The 19,010-nt window shown below is 39.6% G+C and overlaps 2 protein-coding genes across 3 annotated transcripts in view; one reads left to right on the top strand and one right to left on the bottom strand.

The window, feature by feature from the left end:
- Window positions 1-919, bottom strand: part of gfra1a (gdnf family receptor alpha 1a) — a 270,564-nt gene extending 269,645 nt beyond the window's left edge. For both annotated transcript variants that reach the window (XM_060925260.1, XM_060925261.1), the window contains exon 1: window positions 476-919. In XM_060925260.1, coding sequence (XP_060781243.1) covers window positions 476-515 — 40 coding nt within the window. In that variant the 5' untranslated portion in view covers window positions 516-919. The remainder of the gene's footprint in view (window positions 1-475) is intronic.
- An 8,785-nt stretch (window positions 920-9,704) lies between these two features.
- ccdc172 (coiled-coil domain containing 172) overlaps window positions 9,705-19,010 on the top strand; it is a 52,610-nt gene continuing 43,304 nt past the window's right edge. Inside the window, exon 1 of the mRNA XM_060924595.1 lies at window positions 9,705-9,804. Within this exon, the coding sequence (XP_060780578.1) occupies window positions 9,705-9,804 (100 nt within the window). The remainder of the gene's footprint in view (window positions 9,805-19,010) is intronic.

Here is a 19,010-nt window from a genome sequence, read left to right as displayed (position 1 = left end):
AGTAATTTTCCAAGTTCTCAGCCAGAAACAAGTTGATTTAAAGATTAAACCACAAACAGATGATGATGATTTTTATTTATTTATTTATTTAATTATTTTTAAAATTCAGTATGCAATGAAAAACAAAGAGCCTGGTCTCACTGGCCATGAAAATAAAACCAGTTGGAGTCTTGGACACACACACACGCACACACACACACACACGTTGGACTGACTCAGACGGCTGTGTTTATTATCAGTCCAAGAAGATAAAGGTTCTGTAAGTTCATGCACCACAGAGGAATCTTTAACTGCTCTCCATCAGCACTTGAGGTTCCAGGAGGTAAACAGTTCATTGTGTGCTGGAGGAGATGTTCAGCTACAGATGTGTTATGGTCAAAATTGTCCAAAAAAAAAAAAAAAATAAGAGAAGTTTGTGATTTGAGTCACAAATAAAAGTTGTTAAATTTTGCAATGCATTCGAGGGGAAACTCACCCAGCAGCGGAAGGAGCACGCAAACCGTGGAGACGATCATCGCGGGTCCGGTGCGCGTTTCCAGGGCGCGCAGTCCTCCGTGTGTGTGTGTGTGTGTGTGTGTGTGTAATAAAGCAGCTCACTGGTTACACTGATTACAGACCCCCCACGCGGCTCTTTACATCCACCCGAGCATCTCTTCTCACTCCTCACACGCGCTTGCACGGATTCCCACCAGTGTGTAAAGCAGCCCTGAACTGGTTCCCAGTCCGGTTCCCTAACAGCGCTGTGGGACAGGCACGCGCCGGGACGGCATGGGCTCGCCGTGTTCTTGCATGGGGGAGGTTTCTTTAAAAAGAGGAAAAAAGAAAAGGAAAGGGAAAAAGAAGAAAGGGTTTTAAAAAAGACCCGCTGATCGGAAACAACTCCGGAGCGGCGGCACGCGACCCGGTGCGCGGTGTGCCACTAAACGGGAGCGCGCGCTCCTGCCCTCTCAGCACATTTTTTTTTCCTTCCTCTTTTTTTTTCTTTTTACGCGCGCGCTGCGATTCGACGCCGCAGGGCTTTAAGTTTTATTCCCCACACGAGAGTGAGAGAGGGTTTATACTCACACTTATTATTATTATTATTATTATTATTATTATTATTATTATTATTATTATGTTATAAGAAGAAGAACAACAAGGAGAATTCGAAGAATAAGAAGAGGAGGAGGAGAAGGAGAAGCAGAAAGAACAAGAGAAGGAAAGCATAGGAGGAGGAGAAAAGAAAGAAAGAACAGGATGAGGAGAAGAAGAAGAAGAAGAAGAAGAAGAAGAGGAAACAGGAGAAGAAAAAGAGAAGGAGAAGGAAGAAGAAGAAAAGAGGAGAAGAAAAAGGAAAGAAAGAGCAGGAGGAGGAAAAAGAAAGAAAGAAAGAAAGAAAGAAAGAAAGAAAGAAAGAAAGAAAGAAAGAAAGAAAGAAAGAAAGAAAGAGCAGAAGAAGAAGCAGGATTAGATAAAGAGGAGAAGGAAGAAGAAGAAAAGAGGAGAAGAAAAAGGAAAGAAAGAGCAGTAGGAGGAGAAAGAAAGAAAGAAAGAAAGAAAGAAAGAAAGAAAGAAAGAAAGAAAGAAAGAAAGAAAGAGCAGAAGAAGAAGCAGGATTAGATAAAGAGGAGAAGGAAGAAGAAAAAAAGAGAAGAAAAAGGAAAGAAAGAGCAGGAGGAGGAAAAAAAGGAGAAGAAAGAAGGAAAGAAAGAGAAAACAGGAGAACCAAAGAGAAAGAGCAGGAGGAGAAGAGTAGAGGAAGAAGAAGAAAAGAGGAAGAAAGAAAGAGCAGGATCAGGAAAAGAGGAGGAGGAGAGGAGGAGGAGGAGGAGAAGAAAAAAAGGGAAAGAAAGAGCAGGATGAGGAAAAAGAAAGAAAGAAAGAAAGAAAGAAAGAAAGAAAGAAAGAAAGAAAGAAAGAGCAGAAGAAGCAGGATTAGGAAAAGAGGAGAAGGAGAAGAGGAGAAGAAGAAGAAAAGGGAAAGAAAGAGCAGGATGAGGAAAAAAGAAGAAAGAAAGAAAACAAAAGAGAAAGAAGGAGGAGGAGAGGAAGAAGAGCAGGAGAACAAAAGAGAAAGAAAGCAGAAGAAAGAAAGAAAGAAAGAAAGAAAGAAAGAAAGAAAGAAAGAAAGAAAGAAAGAAAGAACAGGAGAAGAAAAGAGAAAGTGCAGAAGAAGAAGAGAACCAGAAAAGAGGAGAAATTCATGAAAATGCTGAAATCGATCAGATTTTTATTGCTTCTTGCTCAGTCATGGTTGTTCTTGCTGAACTGTGACTGTCATGTTCTTCTACACAATACTGAACTGTTCTACAGATTTTTAATGTTCCTTTACACAAGGAGTCACACTCATTGCTTGGAGGCTGTAAAATGCCGTTGTCTTTCCGTTAGCCCTGATGATAAAATTCTAAAGTCGGTCCTTCTGAGGTCATTTTCTATTTGTGGAGCCAAAAGCTCGAGGTCACACTGCTCAGATGATGTAAATCGGACGCCGTGGTCTGATTTCAGCGTTCTGCATCACAGTTCTTCATTTGGCCTGAGAAAACCTTGGAGATAAAATTCGCTCATATTATGAGTTTGAAGATTTAAAAAAAAAAAATCAATAAAATTGACCTTTTTTATAGCATGAACAGAAGCAGTACATACAGAATATTAAAATTTAATACATGCTTTTTCTTGTAATTTTTTTGGCTTCCCACATTTGGGTAATTACGCTGACTCACTTTTCAGGAAAAAAATAATAAGTGAGCAATGTGAGCTTGAGTCCACTCATGAGTTCTCGGAGTAAACTGGTGTAGATTGCCATCTATTGGTGTCGGCATCTTTCTCATGCTGGCAGAATGTCAGATGGTGCGCTGCTGAACATAAAGTGCCATACACATACACTTTTGGAGGAAATAAGGAGCCATTTGGGATTCAGCCAGAGAAATAATTTAGACGAGAGAGAGAGAGGCTGAATCACAGGTGTGGCTGACTGTATAGTCCGCAGAACAGTGTCGTTCACTATTATTGATACCCCTGGAAATTCTAGTGAACGCAATGTACCTGGAGCATGTTTCCCATTTAAACTGTACAGTATTTTTGAGTTGATTGGAGTGTGTAAGAACTTTCAAGCTGTAATCAATGACTTCCTGGTTAACTGGGGAACAAATATGAGGTGACACAGAGGCCAAATTCCCTTAGTCATCCATCAACATGAGAAAGATAAGAGAACACACAAACCCAATGAGGGAGAAGTGTGTTGACCTTCATAAGTCATGGAACGGTGATAAAAATTAGCTCCTCATCTGAAAAAATGTCCATACTGTTAGGGCAATAATAAAAAAGTGGACACCAACTGGAACTCACCTGGAAGAGGAACCAAGTTTATTTTGCCCCCACGTACAGTGAGGAGGAGGGTAACAGAGGCAAAAAAAAAAAAAATCCCAAGGATTTTTATGATCTGGAGAGATTGTGTAAAGAAGAATGGTCTCAGATGCCCTGCTCTGTATCTCCAACCTTATAAACTTATTAAATCCCAATCCCAAGGTTGGTGAATTACAATAAAAAGTAAAATCTTGGGGTTTTCAAGTCTCCAACACCACTTTCAGACTCCACCTCCATACCAACAGATTATTTAGAAGGTCTTCCAGAAAAAAAAAAAATCCTTTTCTGTCAGTTAACCACAAACGTAAGCACCTGGAGTTTGCGAAACACAACTACAACGTTGACTGGAACTGTGTTCGATGGTCTGATGGAACAAAAATGGAGCTTTTTGTCAATAAACACTCAAGGTGGATTTGGTGTGAAAAGAAAAATGGCTATAATGAAAAGAACCCGATCCCAACTGTAAAATATGGTGGAGGTTCTGTGATGTTTTAGGGCTGTTTGTCCTCCAAAGGCCCTGGAAACCTTGTTAGGGTCCATGGCATCACGGACTCCATGAAACACCAGGACATTTTAAATCAGAATCTGGCTGCCTCTGAGAGGAAACTAAAACTGGGTTGTCATTGGATCTTCCAGCAGGACAATGATCCGATGTCCAAATCAACACAAAAATGGTTCACTGAGCACAGAATCAAGCTTCTGCCATGAACATCTCAGTCCCCTGACCTGAACCCCAGAGAAAACCTATGGCGGAGGGAGCACAAGAGAGGGTCCAGGACCCTGGATGATCTGGAGAGATTGTGTAAAGAAGAATGGTCTCAGATGCCCTGCTCTGTATCTCCAACCTTATAAACTATTATTGGAGAGACTCACTGCTGTGGGCGGCACGGTGGTGTAGTGGTTAGCGCTGTCGCCTCACAGCAAGAGGGTCCGGGTTCGAGCCCCGTGGCCGGCGAGGGCCTTTCTGTGCAGAGTTTGCATGTTCTCCCCGTGTCCGCGTGGGTTTCCTCCGGGTGCCCCGGTTTCCCCCACAGTCCAAAGACATGCAGGTTAGGTTAACTGGTGACTCTAAATTGACCGTAGGTGTGAATGTGAGTGTGAATGGTTGTCTGTGTCTATGTGTCAGCCCTGCGATGACCTGGCGACTTGTCCAGGGTGTACCCCGCCTTTCGCCCGTAGTCAGCTGGGATAGGCTCCAGCTTGCCTGCAGAACAGGATAAAGCGGCTAGAGATAATGAGATGAGATGAGAAATTGATTTCAATCAGGTTTTTTAAATTTTTTTTTTCAGTGTGAGACGAAGCGACTTCACCAAAAGCTGGATCTTGTTGATGTGAGAGGTTTGAAAAGAAGGAGATATCAGTGTGCTTCTCCTCTGTCCCAATGAATCCCAATAAACTTTAAATGGCGAGTGTATGTTTACTTTTGGCAAGCAGTGCACAGGAAATTTCCTGCTCTAATGACCAGACTGATTTGTATCCTTTGTTATTGAGCTAAGTGACGATTCTGATCGTGATTTACAAGTGTGTGTGTGTGGGTGGGTGGGTAGGTGTGCATGATCCCGTGTCAGGAAAATCCCATTTTAATTGTACAGTAACGATGAGTAAGCAGGTCTTGGAAATGATGAAGTCGAATGGCTAAAAGGTATCAGTCTGAACCATATGAAAAGCTCGAGTCGATACTGATGGAGCCTCCATCAATTTTGGAGTGAATGTTCACACTTTAATGTGCCTTGTGGCTTTGGATCAAATATCGTTCTGTGGAAATTGGAGCAAGTAAAGGATGATGTGACACACAGTGAAGAGCCAAATGCCCAGGATTAAAGCTTTTGAATGCTGACTGTGCTTATTAATGTGGAATAACACAGAAGCTGGTGGCTCTTCATCATCTTTGAAGCACATCTGTGATTCTTACAGTCAGTGTTGGAATCTGAAGGAGTGGGAAAGGGTGGAGGTGGATCATATTCAGCACTGATGATCTGTTTATTTCAGGATATATTAGATTCTGGGCGGCACGGTGGTGTAGTGGTTAGCGCTGTCGCCTCACAGCAAGAAGGTCCTGGGTTCGAGCCCCGTGGCCGGCGAGGGCCTTTCTGTGTGGAGTTTGCATGTTCTCCCCGCGTCCACGTGGGTTTCCTCCGGGTGCTCCGGTTTCCCCCACAGTCCAAAGACATGCAGGTTAGGTTAACTGGTGACTCTAAATTGAGCGTAGGTGTGAATGTGAGTGTGAATGGTTGTCTGTGTCTATGTGTCAGCCCTGTGATGACCTGGCGACTTGTCCAGGGTGTACCCCGCCTTTCGCCCGTAGTCAGCTGGGATAGGCTCCAGCTTGCCTGCGACCCTGTAGAAGGATGAAGCGGCTAGAGATAATGAGATGAGATGAGATGAGATATTAGATTCTACAACAGTCCATTAATGTGATTGGGCGAGCGGCGTTCCAAGAGTGCTGATATTTCACGAGAACAGCACTGGGAAGTTTCACTGTGTGTATCAGTCCACTTATCCGTGTAAAATTCCACTTCCTACTTCCTCAGGTAGTCTTAGCGACATCGTCACTGAACATGGTAAAAGTTACAGTTATATTCCTGAAAAGGAATATAACTTTTGACTTAAAATATAAAAGCTTGTTAAATGAAGACAAAAAGGAAGAAAGGATTCAGATTTTACCAGAAGCCCCTTGAACAGGAATATACAAGTCAATGTGAGTTAGCTAGCGATCGAGCCAACATGCGATAAAGTTAGTGTGACTTCTTCAGGAACTATTTCTGCTCACAGAGCAAAATTAAACAGAACATTTGGCTGTATTGTGTCCAAAATGTCACTTACTCACTCAAAGTTAATATTTTAATCACAGCCGTGCTGATATTCATGTATAAACACGACTCCCTCTCATGTGATATGGCTCTGGAACACATTGTGAGGTCATGCATGCTAATGTTCCCATGATTGTTTGATTTCTCCAGCTCAAGTGCTAATTTAGACAACATTGTACATATATGTTATTTACCATCTGGGAGGTCCGTATTGTAAAATACCATGACTGAGGTCTTGAAAGTACTGACCGAGGCCCTCTGGGCTGAGGTCACGGTATTTCAGCATACGGACCGACCTTAAGCTGGTAAATAATACATTTATTTTTTTCTTTACCAAATGCTAACAGAAAACGAGAGCGCCCCAAAGGGAAAACCGAGCCGAGGTCAGTCGCCATTTTGAATCCTCATTCACAGCTGTAATGCAAATGGCTTCCTCCTCGGTATACAAGTGCACTTCCATGGCAGGAAAAAAAAACAACTACATTTTGCCACCTATGTAGTCCCCTATTTATACAAATAGGAGTCATTCAGGATTCAGCCATGTTTTTGCTCGGCGTTAGCAAGTTACAGGTTTTTAGCTTTCTCCTGAAATGTTTTATTTTATTTCTTCTTTCTCAGGGTAGTAAAACTCGCTTTTGCTGTGAACACTGTCGTTATCGCTATCCATGCTGTAAAATTAATGCTATTCTCCTGAGAAATGCTGGCAAAAATTTATAAGATTTTTGATAATCTTATAAATAAATCTTATTTAAAAAAAAAGATAAATGTTGACAAAAAATGCGACTATGTTTTTTGTTGTGAACGAGCGAGTCGCCAGAGGTCCATAACCGGGGTCTGTATCGGATACGGACCCGCTCGCCAGCCAATCAGAGCACAGGATTTGATGGAAACCGGACTGCGAAAAAAATTTAAAATCTTTATTCTCTTTTATGAGCTAAAATACAGAGATTTTGCTCGGCAGACTGTTCTGTGTAAAGAGATATAGAATACCTCTTCCTGTTGTTTGCCAGAAACCTAATATTTTATAAGGGAGCTGAAAAAAGTAAATCTATAAATAAGTACAATTTTATTAAAATATGTAATCTTTGTGGTTTATGGAGTTCAGTTCAACATATTCCCAGGTAATTTGGTCTGTTTCTTTTCGACTCTTCGAACTGACTTATATGAGAACTGACTTAGTATATGGTATATATTTATTTATGGGGATAGTTTATATATTTATATTTATATTTACAGGGATATGTATGTAGTATATATTTATTTTTGTAATTATATATTTATATAGATATTTATGAAGTGTATATATGGTATATGGGTGAATATCATTGGGGAGTGCCTTTTCAGGCCCAGGATTTCCATAAATTCAAATCTTAATTTCCCATTCTTTTTAGGTCCCATTAGAAATAATTGACATTCAACATTATGAAATGAGTATTTACTGAGCTCCTGCACATTTTTTAAATTAATTATGGGATATTAATTAGAGCGTAAACCATATAATGCGTCCACCCTGTCATGGACATATGCAATTCTGTTAAAATGTGTTTTCATTATAATAGTAACATAAAAATAGACTCCTGAACTACCATTTCATGACCTGTATCATTTTATCTAACCTTGAGGGCCCTGGCTGTGGTGGACCTTCTGGAGTTGGGGGAGGAGTCTGAAGCTCCACCACTGTACGAACTTTAGCTCTGGCAGCTCTCTTTGCCTCTCTCCATTTCTTCCTTTTGGCTCGCTTTTGTCTCTCAGTCAGTTCACTAATTCCTTTCTTCTTCCCTGTCTCTCTGTCTTTCTTCCATCTCTCCCTTTCTTTCAAAAGGTATTCTTCTCTTCTTTCTGAGTTTGCATTTCGGCGTTCTCTATACCGCCGTGCAACTTCTGCTGCACTCAGAGGCATGTCCTGAATGAAGGCACAGATTACATGCAAATGTAAATAATTACTAACTTACGTTAGACTATTTATTATTAAAATGTTCTTTTATTTCCACCTCAATATTTCAAATTAAACATACCATACACACATAGTATAACCTGCAATGTCCACCCTGTCGCATGTATGTCCACCCTATCAGAGCTAAATGAACGACAGGGTGGACATTTTCAGAGAACGACAGGGTGGACATTTTTAGCTATTAGTTAGCATTTCAGGTCACTACACTCTGTCCTTAGCTAACTAGCTAGTATGTCCTTGAAGATAATTTTATGTACATAAACCTGCATATTTTGTAAATAATAAACATTTAACACATCCTTCAATATTATGCTTATAGGGTGGACATGGTGAGCTTAGTTAGGTGAAGAAAACACACTTAAACCAACAACAAAGATCAACACAGAGGTCATCAGACACACTCACCTCAGCAGTTAAATGTCCCGCCACTGAGTAGAGAAAAAAAATGTTGTTGTGATGTCACTGCAGTAGAGGACCTCTTCTTAAAGGGACAAATTTCTCAATACGACAGGGTGGACAATTGTTTCGGGGACATCTAAAATCTTTTCATTTTTTTATGAAATTAATTATTATTTTTACTACCAAATGATAAATGACCTTGAAGTGGGCAAGGTATTACTTACCAAAATAACAATTTAAAAGAAAATCTAAGGAAAAACAAATATGATATATATATTTTTTCATATTGAAATCTACTGAGTGGTGTAGGGGACATGCCAAAATAGCATGCGTCCTATCACATAAAACTGAAAAAAGTCTTTAATATGAATGTAAATTGCTAAGAAATGGTGTTTTGTGAATGCAACACATGAAGCTCAGTACAATGCACCCTTTATCAATTAACTTTATATTATATCAGTGCAAATTACTTGTTTTATGTCCAGGACAGCAAAAGGCACTGCTCAGTGATATTCACCCATATAGTATATTTTTTTGTAGTTATATATTTATATAGATATTTATGAAGTGTATATATGGCATGTAGTATATATTTATTTTGTATGTAGTATATATTTATTTTTGTAATTATATATTTATATAGATATTCATGAAGTGTATATATGGTATATATTTTTATTGGTGTATTAATGTAGTTAGGATTTCGGGGTAGTTAAAAAGGGGTGGGAAATTAAAAAAGTATTGTACTTCTTCCCACTCCTTTTTCGAACAATGTGCGGTGTTTTGTAATGTCTTAGCTCTTTATGTTATTTTATTTTTTAATTTCTCGTTTTCTTTCTTTTGTATGTACAAATAGTTACATACATTTTTTATACATGTTCGAAATAAAATAAAATAAATTCATTCATTCATAACTGGCTCTTTTAAGTGAACCGACTCACACTTCTGAAGAGCCGTTTCCTTAGTTTTTTTTTGCGTGGGAGTTGAGTCGTTTGTGAGTCGAAAGAATCGACTCATATGATTCACTGAAAAGAACCGTTAATTTGTATTGTTACAGAAAGGCCCTCGCCTGTACGTCACGGGTGGGCGTGTTCGCGCGTGCATTTTATGGAAAGCCGTCGCGCTGTAAACGTCTCCTTCTCGAACCAAGCCGTTTCGCCGAATTTTTAAAACAATAAAAATAAAAAAAATTAATTAAAATGAGTTCAAATGTTCAGAATATTAGTCTGGATTCTCTGTATGAGCAAATTTTGCTCACTGAGCGACAAGTGTCTGAGAACAATCGGCAGCTTCAGGAAGGTACGTTAGCTAATTAGCTAGCTCGTCAGAAATCTCGCTAATCGCGTTCGTCAGTCTCGTCAGCTGTAAGATCTCGCGATAGTACAGCAGTTCAGGCAAAATGGAAATATTTGCAGTTTGATTGCTGATATTCAATTCACTAATAAAGTTTGTGCGTTGGAAATACTTTTTTTTATTTATTTGAGGATTAGTTTGGTTAAATATGCATGAATTTGCATACATAATGAAACAAACCAACAAAAATAGAGAGCGGCGGTTACAATTATCGACACCTTAAAGGAACAGTCCACCGTATTTCCATAATGAAATATGCTCTTATCTGAATTGAGACGAGCTGCTCCGTACCTCTCCGAGCTTTGCGCGACCTCCCAGTCAGTCAGACGCAGTCAGACGCGCTGTCACTCCGGAGCTCAGATATCAATGCGCTGTCGAAGCGCGCAGAAGGTGTTAGTACGCCTGTCATTATAATGCGGACTTTCCATAGCATAGAAAATCGCTAAGTTTCAATTTGTGTAACTGAACTTGTTTCATATCACTGGTCATATAAACCTATGTAAACAGGAAAAACACGGAAGAGTTTGGTCGCATCTAACTACAGCCCCAAAAAATACCATTGGCCATGCTGAGCCTAGCTACATTGCTAACAGGAGTGACAGCGCGTCTGACTGACTGGGAGGTCGCGCAAAGCTCGGAGAGGTACGGAGCAGCTCGTCTCAATTCAGGTAAGAGCATATTTCATGATGGAAATACGGTGGACTGTTCCTTTAAAGTGCCATTCCACCATTGGATGTATTCTTTGGCATAAAATACAATATATTTTGACAACATATATAAATGGTATCACTAGATAGAGAAATCTTTTAGCTTCAAAATGATATATCAAACACAATTTTTTGACAACGACAAGTATATTAATTTTGCGACCAAAGTCACCTACCCTTTTAATTTCCGCGCGTGATGTCATCGGCAGGTTCCCCTTCTTCTGTACCACGTGACGTGTGACGTGGCACATATTATCAGCAATGGCGGATAGAACGCGATAAAAATAATACCAATAAATCTAGCTAATACCAATAAATCTAGCTAACTGAAAGATTAACTCAAAATTTTTCGCAATTTTTTTGGCCCCCATATACGAGGAGAAATGACTCTCTCACTTTGGGGGTTTCCTGGTCTAAAAATAGACCGACACGTGGTACACAAGAAGGGGAACCTGCCGATGACATCACGTTTCACTCCCGCGCGGAAATTAAAAGGGTAGGTGACTTTGGTCGCAAAATTAATATACTTGTCGTTGTCAAAAAATTATGTTTGATATATCATTTTGAAGCTAAAATATTTCTCTGTCTAGTCATGTTGTCATAAAATATGTTGTATTTTATGCCAAAGAATACATCCAATGGTGGAATGGCACTTTAACGATCTTTTGGCCGTTGCAAAAGTAGAAAAGACTTTCCATACGTAAATTGTGCATGAACAATTATTCAGACTTCCGCTGGAAAAAAAAGTTGATTCCCGATGATTTAGCATATCAGATCATGTGACACCGTTCCACAATTGTCCACAGTTATCGACACCGTTCCACAATAATCGACATTCAGATGATTATTTAAAAAAAAAAAAAAATCGGTATGTTGTATTAAGTTAACAAAATATAGTTTTTATTTCAAATTTGTTTTAAATAGACTTATTTAGTACAAAATATCTTTTATATAAATATATGGATGTGGGTGCTGACCTAATGAGGAAGTAATTCTAATGATTGTAAACAAATGAACTGATAAATCTTTTTGTTCCACTTTCTACCCACTTTCGAAGTATTTTCGTAGATCACATTTTGTTCATCATTCGTCGTTGTTTGTATTATGGTGCGTTCATGTGCTATGGGAATTATGGTAAATACCAAACGCCGACATGGAAAGCACACATGAACGCCCCCTCTTGTGGTATTTTCCACTGGGCAACTCGTAGAAAATTTTGATACACGAGTTGCCGAGATGAGATGAACTTTAACCTTTTCAACATGGCGGCGAGCGGTACAAGACTAGCTTATGAACCAAGAAAGAATTGGTTTTCACCTACGGAAAGCTGACTCTCACCTTTTAAACGAGTCATGTTATGTATATTATATTATTATAATATGTACCGTATTTTCTGGACTATAGAGCGCACCTGTATATAAGCCGCATCCGCTCTATTTAAAAAAAAAAAAAAAAAAGATATACAAGCCGCACCGGGCTATAAGCCGCAGATATCTATGTTGAAAAATTAGATATTTACTGCATGTACAGAACGATTTTGTACTGTAAATGCACATGTATGTACCTGAACAGATTCTTTCCGAACAGTGCCTTTTAACACGGCAGCAACTTTGCTGATTAAAACGGAACAGAACCAAGAGAAAATAACCGGTATTTATTTACCTTCATTTCTCCTGTGTTTGAAACCACAAGTCACTTTAATCATCTTCGCTGGATTTGAAAATAATTACCAGTTAGTAATTTGTCGTGCGTGTTCTATCTGCTAAAGATCTGCTAATTCTTCTTTGCATTGATTTTTCGTCTATCTTATTTTTGATTCTACTTCCGGTTAGAGCGCCCCTAGCGGTGGAAGAAAAATCCACAGAATAGCCGCACCTTTGTATAAGCCGCATGGTTCAAAACCTAGGAAAAAAGTAGCGGCTTATAGTCCAGAAAATACGGTATATTATAGCCTAATACAAAATATTCTGTGGCTGTCCAAAGAACGCCAACAATGATCTCGATACTGGCTACTCTCATTGTGGCTACAGCCAAATTTCCAAAAACTGCATGGCATTCAATGTGTTAAGAAAATCTCTACTTGTCATGATCAGGAAATATTCAGCATTATTTACCTTTTGACTTTTGATAACTCATATTCCTGCTGCAGCTGATGAACAAGGCAATCTGTAATTGTTTTAGCCAAATAACAGGCCTGATTCTGAATCTGGTCCACCATCTTTAATTTGTCAACAACAACAAAAGCATGTGAACACAACACACTGGTAAATATCATCTTCCCATAGCACATGAACGCAGCAATAGTTTCCAGTTTTGTAGTTTACCAATAAACATCAACAGGCAATTGACACTGTAACCACGTGAACATCCAGGTCAAAGGTCGCACGTCATTCCTCCAACCAAAATATAAAATGTCTACTGATATTGTAATATGTGGTAGATATTTACAACAAACTGCTAAAAATATTTTCTGAATGGAGTAGAAAATCTGAATATTTCAGGCATGTAATTTTGTATATGCGAGGAATTTAATTCTGGTCTAATCAGTCCCCCCAGGATTCCGCAGGCCTTTTTTGTGATTGTTGCGGGCTAAAATGTCTGATGTTGCGGGGTTTTTTTCCAAAAAATTGCAATGAAAGTTGCGATGTTTTTTAGGTTTTTGTTGCGATTACATTGCGGGAGGAAGTGAAAGTTGTGAAAAATTGTTGCGATTTTCTCTTTTTGTGATTAAAATTGAGTGACATGTTAAATATTAAGTTATTACTGAAAAACAGTTGATTAAAAGAACAAAGAGACTGAAAAATGGTCCTATAAACAACTTTACCAATATAAAAGATTACCAGGACTACAAAAATGCAGAAAAATAGGCTTTACTTATCCAAATGCTCCTGTTGGCTCAAAAGTTAAAGTGCAGAGAACCTCACGGCACAACATGAAGTTACCTTCAAATATAATATAAATGCCTCGGCTTTCATGTAAGAAAAAAAAAAAACTATTAATACTAGTACTGTGTGCAGGCAGTCTCTCCTGAAGACTAAATTAAACAATAATTATAAACTAATAAAATAAATGGCTCAGGCTTCATAGAATAAAAAAAAACAATTTGAACAGAATCTCACAGTATGATGCTGAAGCTGCTTAAACAGTGGAAAATAAAATACCATTTTGGCAAAAATGTTGGCATCCATTAATTTCTTATATTAAGTAAAAAATAATGTAAAGTGCACACAGTCCTTCACTGTAAACATAACACTTTCAGCAACACCAACGAGAACTTAAGCCTATATAAACACTGACTCCAAATTCAAAATGAAATGCCTCAGCCTTCATATAAGAAAAAAAAAAATACTAGTACTGTGTGCAGGCAGCCTCTCCTGAGACTCACACATGCTGCTTCTCTTGAACGTATACAAGGAAGTAAGGCGGAAGGTAGTTTGTCGACGTCACCTCAAGACGACACCAACGATTAGTCAAATTTGCGGGAAAGTTTCGGTGATTGGATATAATTGCAACACCGCCCTGAATTCACGGGGATTGGTTGAATTTGCGTTGATGTTGCAAATCTCAACATCGCGAAATCCTGGAGGGTCTGTCTAATTCTATTTCTTGCAGTTGGAGTCCAAATACTCTATAAACATTCCATTCTGTTATGAATCAGAAAAAAATATAAATCACAGAACTTTTATTTTTTTCAAATACTTCATCTACTTCAACAATGTTACACAAAGATCAATCCAGAACAGTTGTAAACGTCACTTAAGTCCACAGGGTGTCGATAATGGTGGACACCGGTGAAAGTGCTCACTATTATCGACACCTCACATACGTGATACAAAATGGTGAGTGAAAGAGTAAAAACAAAGAAGGTTTTGACGAGGAGATCATGAAATATCGGTGAATTTGATCAGTAAAAACATGTCCATGATCTTTCCGGGCGGCACGGTGGCGTAGTGGTTAGCACTGTCGCCTCACAGCAAGAAGGTCCGAGTTCGAGCCCTGTGGCTGGCGAGGGCCTTTCTGTGCGGAGTTTGCATGTTCTCCCTGTGTCTGTGTGGGTTTCCTCCGGGTGCTCCGGTTTCCCCCACAGTCCAAAGACATGCAGGTTAGGTTAACTGGTGACTCTAAATTGACCGTAGGTGTGAATGTGAGTGTGAATGGTTGTCTGTGTCTATGTGTCAGCCCTGTGATGACCTGGCGACTTGTCCAGGGTGTATCCCGCCTTTCGCCCGTAGTCAGCTGGGATAGGCTCCAGCTTGCCTGCAACCCTGTAGAACAGGATAAAGCGGCTAGAGATAATGAGATGAGATGAGATGATCTTTCCACCATGCTTACCTGCGATGATAACGTCCGGGTTTTCCTGAAATTGCTGATCGTTCCATCTCAGGTAACGAGCTGTGTCATCAGATGACAAGATCAAAGGGCGAAAGGAGTCTTCCAGTTGATTAATTAACCAATAATAACTGTTGGAACCAGGGCTTTGAACCAGAATTTTTTTCCTATTGGTTCGTTCCGAACAGAAACGGAATTTTAACGTTTCCGGTTTTGGGTTCCACCATTAAATAGACGTTCCCGAACCGGTTAGAACAAAAAAATGTCGTTCCCGGAACGGTTAATTACGTTCCCTGTCAGCTGTTTAACAAATGGCTATAAAATGATGTCTCTGTCTCATCCAGCTTAAGCCAAATGTAGGCTAATTCTATTACAACCTTCATTAAATAAGACAAGAAATAATTCAAAACAATTATTATTTCAAATGTTGGCGATTTGGATTCTCAGTACGTCTTCCCATCTACACAAACAGAAAAAAGTGCCAAAAATGAAAGATAATTCGTTTAGTGTGTTACCAAAGGCTAGTCAGGCCCTATAGAGGGCTACCGCATGACGTCACCGCGCCGCGAGATTTTGTTAGGCGCCATATTGGAAGACCAAGTACACATCTATGCAAGTACATACATTCATAAAACAAACTACAACTGAAATGTAGCCAGGGCCGGTTCTGCCCTAATCTGCACCCGGGTGCAACATCGCGCAACCCCCCCCCCCAAAAAAAAACACCAGTCTAAATCAGGACAACCATCACATAACTATAACTATAAACATTTTATATCAAGTATTTTAACTAAATGGGCTATAATAAATAACCCTGCAGGCAGCCACGGCGGGCTGCCTCAGAAAAGTAACCATTCAATGACAACTGAAAGCCTGCAGCCACGGCGGGCTGCCTCAGAAAAGTAACCATTTGTCCTACCTTAAAACTCGTTTTGCATTTTCTGCCTCTTTTTTTGTATTTTCGACCCTCCGTTTATTTTCTTTCCTTTTCTGAAAACCCGATTTGTGTCCAGACATTTTGTTCTGCTACCAACGAACTAACTCGTCAGGTCTCGTCTCTCGAGCCCGCGATGATTCCCGTGGGAAGGGCAACAACTGATACATTTTTACAAGCAGCCAATAGGGAGGTTGCATCGTTCAGGCTCTTCTTTGCTCAGACACTCAGTAATGGAGACGTGATAGTAGTCCACCTTCCCGCTCTCTCCATTCAGTCAGCGAACGTCACACAGGAAGTGAACCCCAGCGGGTCATAGAAACTTGCGCAGGAGAAGAATGACTTTTTTATCTGTAGGCTACGGAAACTTTGAGGAACGAAATAAAAACCGGTATTAACCGGTTACCATTATTTTTAATAAGCGTTTCTGTTCCGGAACATAAAAAATAATAAAGTTTCTGGTTTCGTTTCTGTTCCATGTGAAATAGAAAAAGTTCCCGGTTTTCGTTCCTTGAACCGGTTCAAAGCCCTGGTTGGAACTGAAACTCACCTTCGTAAAATTGTTTTTTATTGGTAAATCTGAAAAGGTGTGGATAATTATGGACTGTTGATAATTATAGTAGCTCTAGTTTTCAAGAAAATAGCACGGGCAGTTTTTAAATGATGACTTTCTGGATGAAGTCTAACAGTGAGTCCAGCAGTAATCAACATTTTGGGAGATTCATCTTAGGGCTGTGCTCGTTTGCCATCAGTTGCTCACGATATCGTACCATATATATCGCGATATATCGAGTTAAACGATGTCTTTAATGTATTGTAAGCAGAGGGCGCGAATACGTTTGGTGCCAAAATTATTCAATCAATGAGTCTCGAGACGAGGCCATGGAGACATGGGGGACGTAATTAGCGACTTGCAGCGTCTGTAGCAGAGCGCATTGAAACTTAACAATCTACTGATAACAACATACCGATTGAGCCACTTCCAGTTGATATTATCCAAGCAAACTTCAGATTTGGGTCACCAAATGTCTAAAGGTGTTATCTACTTCGTCATTTGTTGTGTTTCAATAACAAAAGTCGGACAATAAAGGCACAAATGACAGAGATATTGGATACTAATTAGACAACAAACAGCCATTACGGCATGCTGCTGCCTTAAGACACTGATTCTGATTGGCTGGCTTATAATACACCAGCCAATCAGAATGAGGGTTTCAAAAAGTAGTTTGGATGAAAAAAAGGCTCATTTCTAGTGCGCATGCCCTGAGTAACCGGAAGCGCCATTTGTAACTAAAAACGTTTTTGGTTGGAACAGGTTGCAAGCATGAGTTTCTGTCGATTTCTGGCATGAAACGCTTTAAATCAAGTGAAAATTGATGACAAACTGCTACAGAACCGGGAGATATGCATGAAATCTGTCATATATGGGATTTTCGATTTTCAAGTGAGTAAACGATATCGTATCGTACCTCCGAAAATCGTGCATGATCGAGTATCGCGAGCTGTGAGCACAGCGCTAATTCATCTGTAATGTCCTTTTAATTAGAGACAGGAATGAACATGTAAAATGGCACGAGCATGGGTCATAAACAGTTCTTGATATAGCAAAACAAAAAAAGAATTTTGAGAGTAATAAAAGACATGAGGTGATTGTGAGGTGGGTGGAGCTTAAAGCGTTTATTACAGTTGCGTAAGAGAATGCATTTTGCAAAGTAGACAAAAAAAAACCCCAACCTGTTTAATAAATTAGTTTTGAAGACAATTTTACAAGACGATGTGATGGAGACAAATTATTGAATTTAAAACATAACGTGACTGGAATTGTCATATCTCACCTAGGGCTGTGCCGATAGACGATGCCATCGTCCATCGGCGATGGTGGTCATCCATCACAATGGAGAGCCACCATCGTGATACCACGCCCCCTCCTGTCATAAACATGCATATACGGTATCATCTGGGCCTATTTAACCTAAAAAGTTAGTTTTTTGTTAGTTTAGTTAGTTTGTTTTGTTTAATATATAAATATATTATATAACATATTATATATAAATACATAATTATATAAATCATTATAAAGTAATATCCTATTACCGCTTGTTCACGTAGGCTATGGTGCAGGGATGTGCTAGTGAACATAACATGTGGTTACACAAATACAGTATGCTACTAATAATACATTTTGACTTCATTTTTTAGCCTACACTATACTTTTAATGTAAAATTTGTCATGTTGTTCAAACAAATAGCCACTATTAACGACTTCAATCGGGAAATATTGCACCTTATCAAACGGCAGTGAAGCGCAGACTTCGGCAGAAGTCAAATAACTTTAATCTGGTAAATAGGCCTACCGGTACTTTCAGACACAAAATGGTCCACTCTAAGCCATACTGTCAAACCAAAGGGAAGAATGAAGGTGATTCTGACAAATGTAAAGACAGTAAAAAAAAAAAACAATATTAAATCATGATTTTAAAAGCTGGTGCAATAATTCAAACACTAATAAATTGGAAAAATTAGCGCGTTCAAGTGCGCACTAAAGGCCGAAACGCATCTTCAGTTGATATGGTGTAAATAAACAGTGAGTAATAGCTTAAGTGTAGTTTCTTCTCATAGTTTGAATACTAGTCTTTCATTGTTAGAGCAGATTAATATCTTGCCGTGATCAGTGAGTGCTCGGGGAGGTTCATTTCCACCTGCGCTTTGCGCAGCTCATTTCTCCGAAGCCAGCTGTGCGCAAACGCAGTGTTGACTGCTCGGCAAACTCCAAACGCTCGGTCTGTACTGGCCCTCTGTTGCGCAAGCGAGTTGGTTATGGCCAGGTTCAAATTGTGCCCAAAACAACTTAACCACGGCCATTTCAATTGCCTGATGGCTGCGACAATATTCGCCCCGTTGTCCGTTGTTATGCAGGCGATCTTTTTCTCCTCTATTTTCCATTCGGCAAGTGTCTCGCGCAATGCGTCTTCTAAATTGTCCGCTGAATGTGTCTCTGGCATGAAACTCGTTTGCAGGCATTTGGACTGCATTGCCCACTCTCGGTCCACATAATGTACGGTAGCTGACATGTAGGGCATCATGTTGCAGCTGGACCACATATCCGTTATCAAGGCCAAATATTCCACATCACCTAGCGCTTTTTTTCCTTTACGTGCCAAAGCCTCGGATGAGTATCTAAT

The sequence above is a fragment of the Neoarius graeffei genome, chromosome 7, assembly GCF_027579695.1.
Source record: "Neoarius graeffei isolate fNeoGra1 chromosome 7, fNeoGra1.pri, whole genome shotgun sequence".
In the NCBI taxonomy this organism is placed as follows: Eukaryota; Metazoa; Chordata; class Actinopteri; order Siluriformes; family Ariidae; genus Neoarius; species Neoarius graeffei.
The sequence above is the reverse complement of the archived record's forward strand: the minus strand, read 5'-3'. Positions and strand labels throughout refer to the sequence as shown.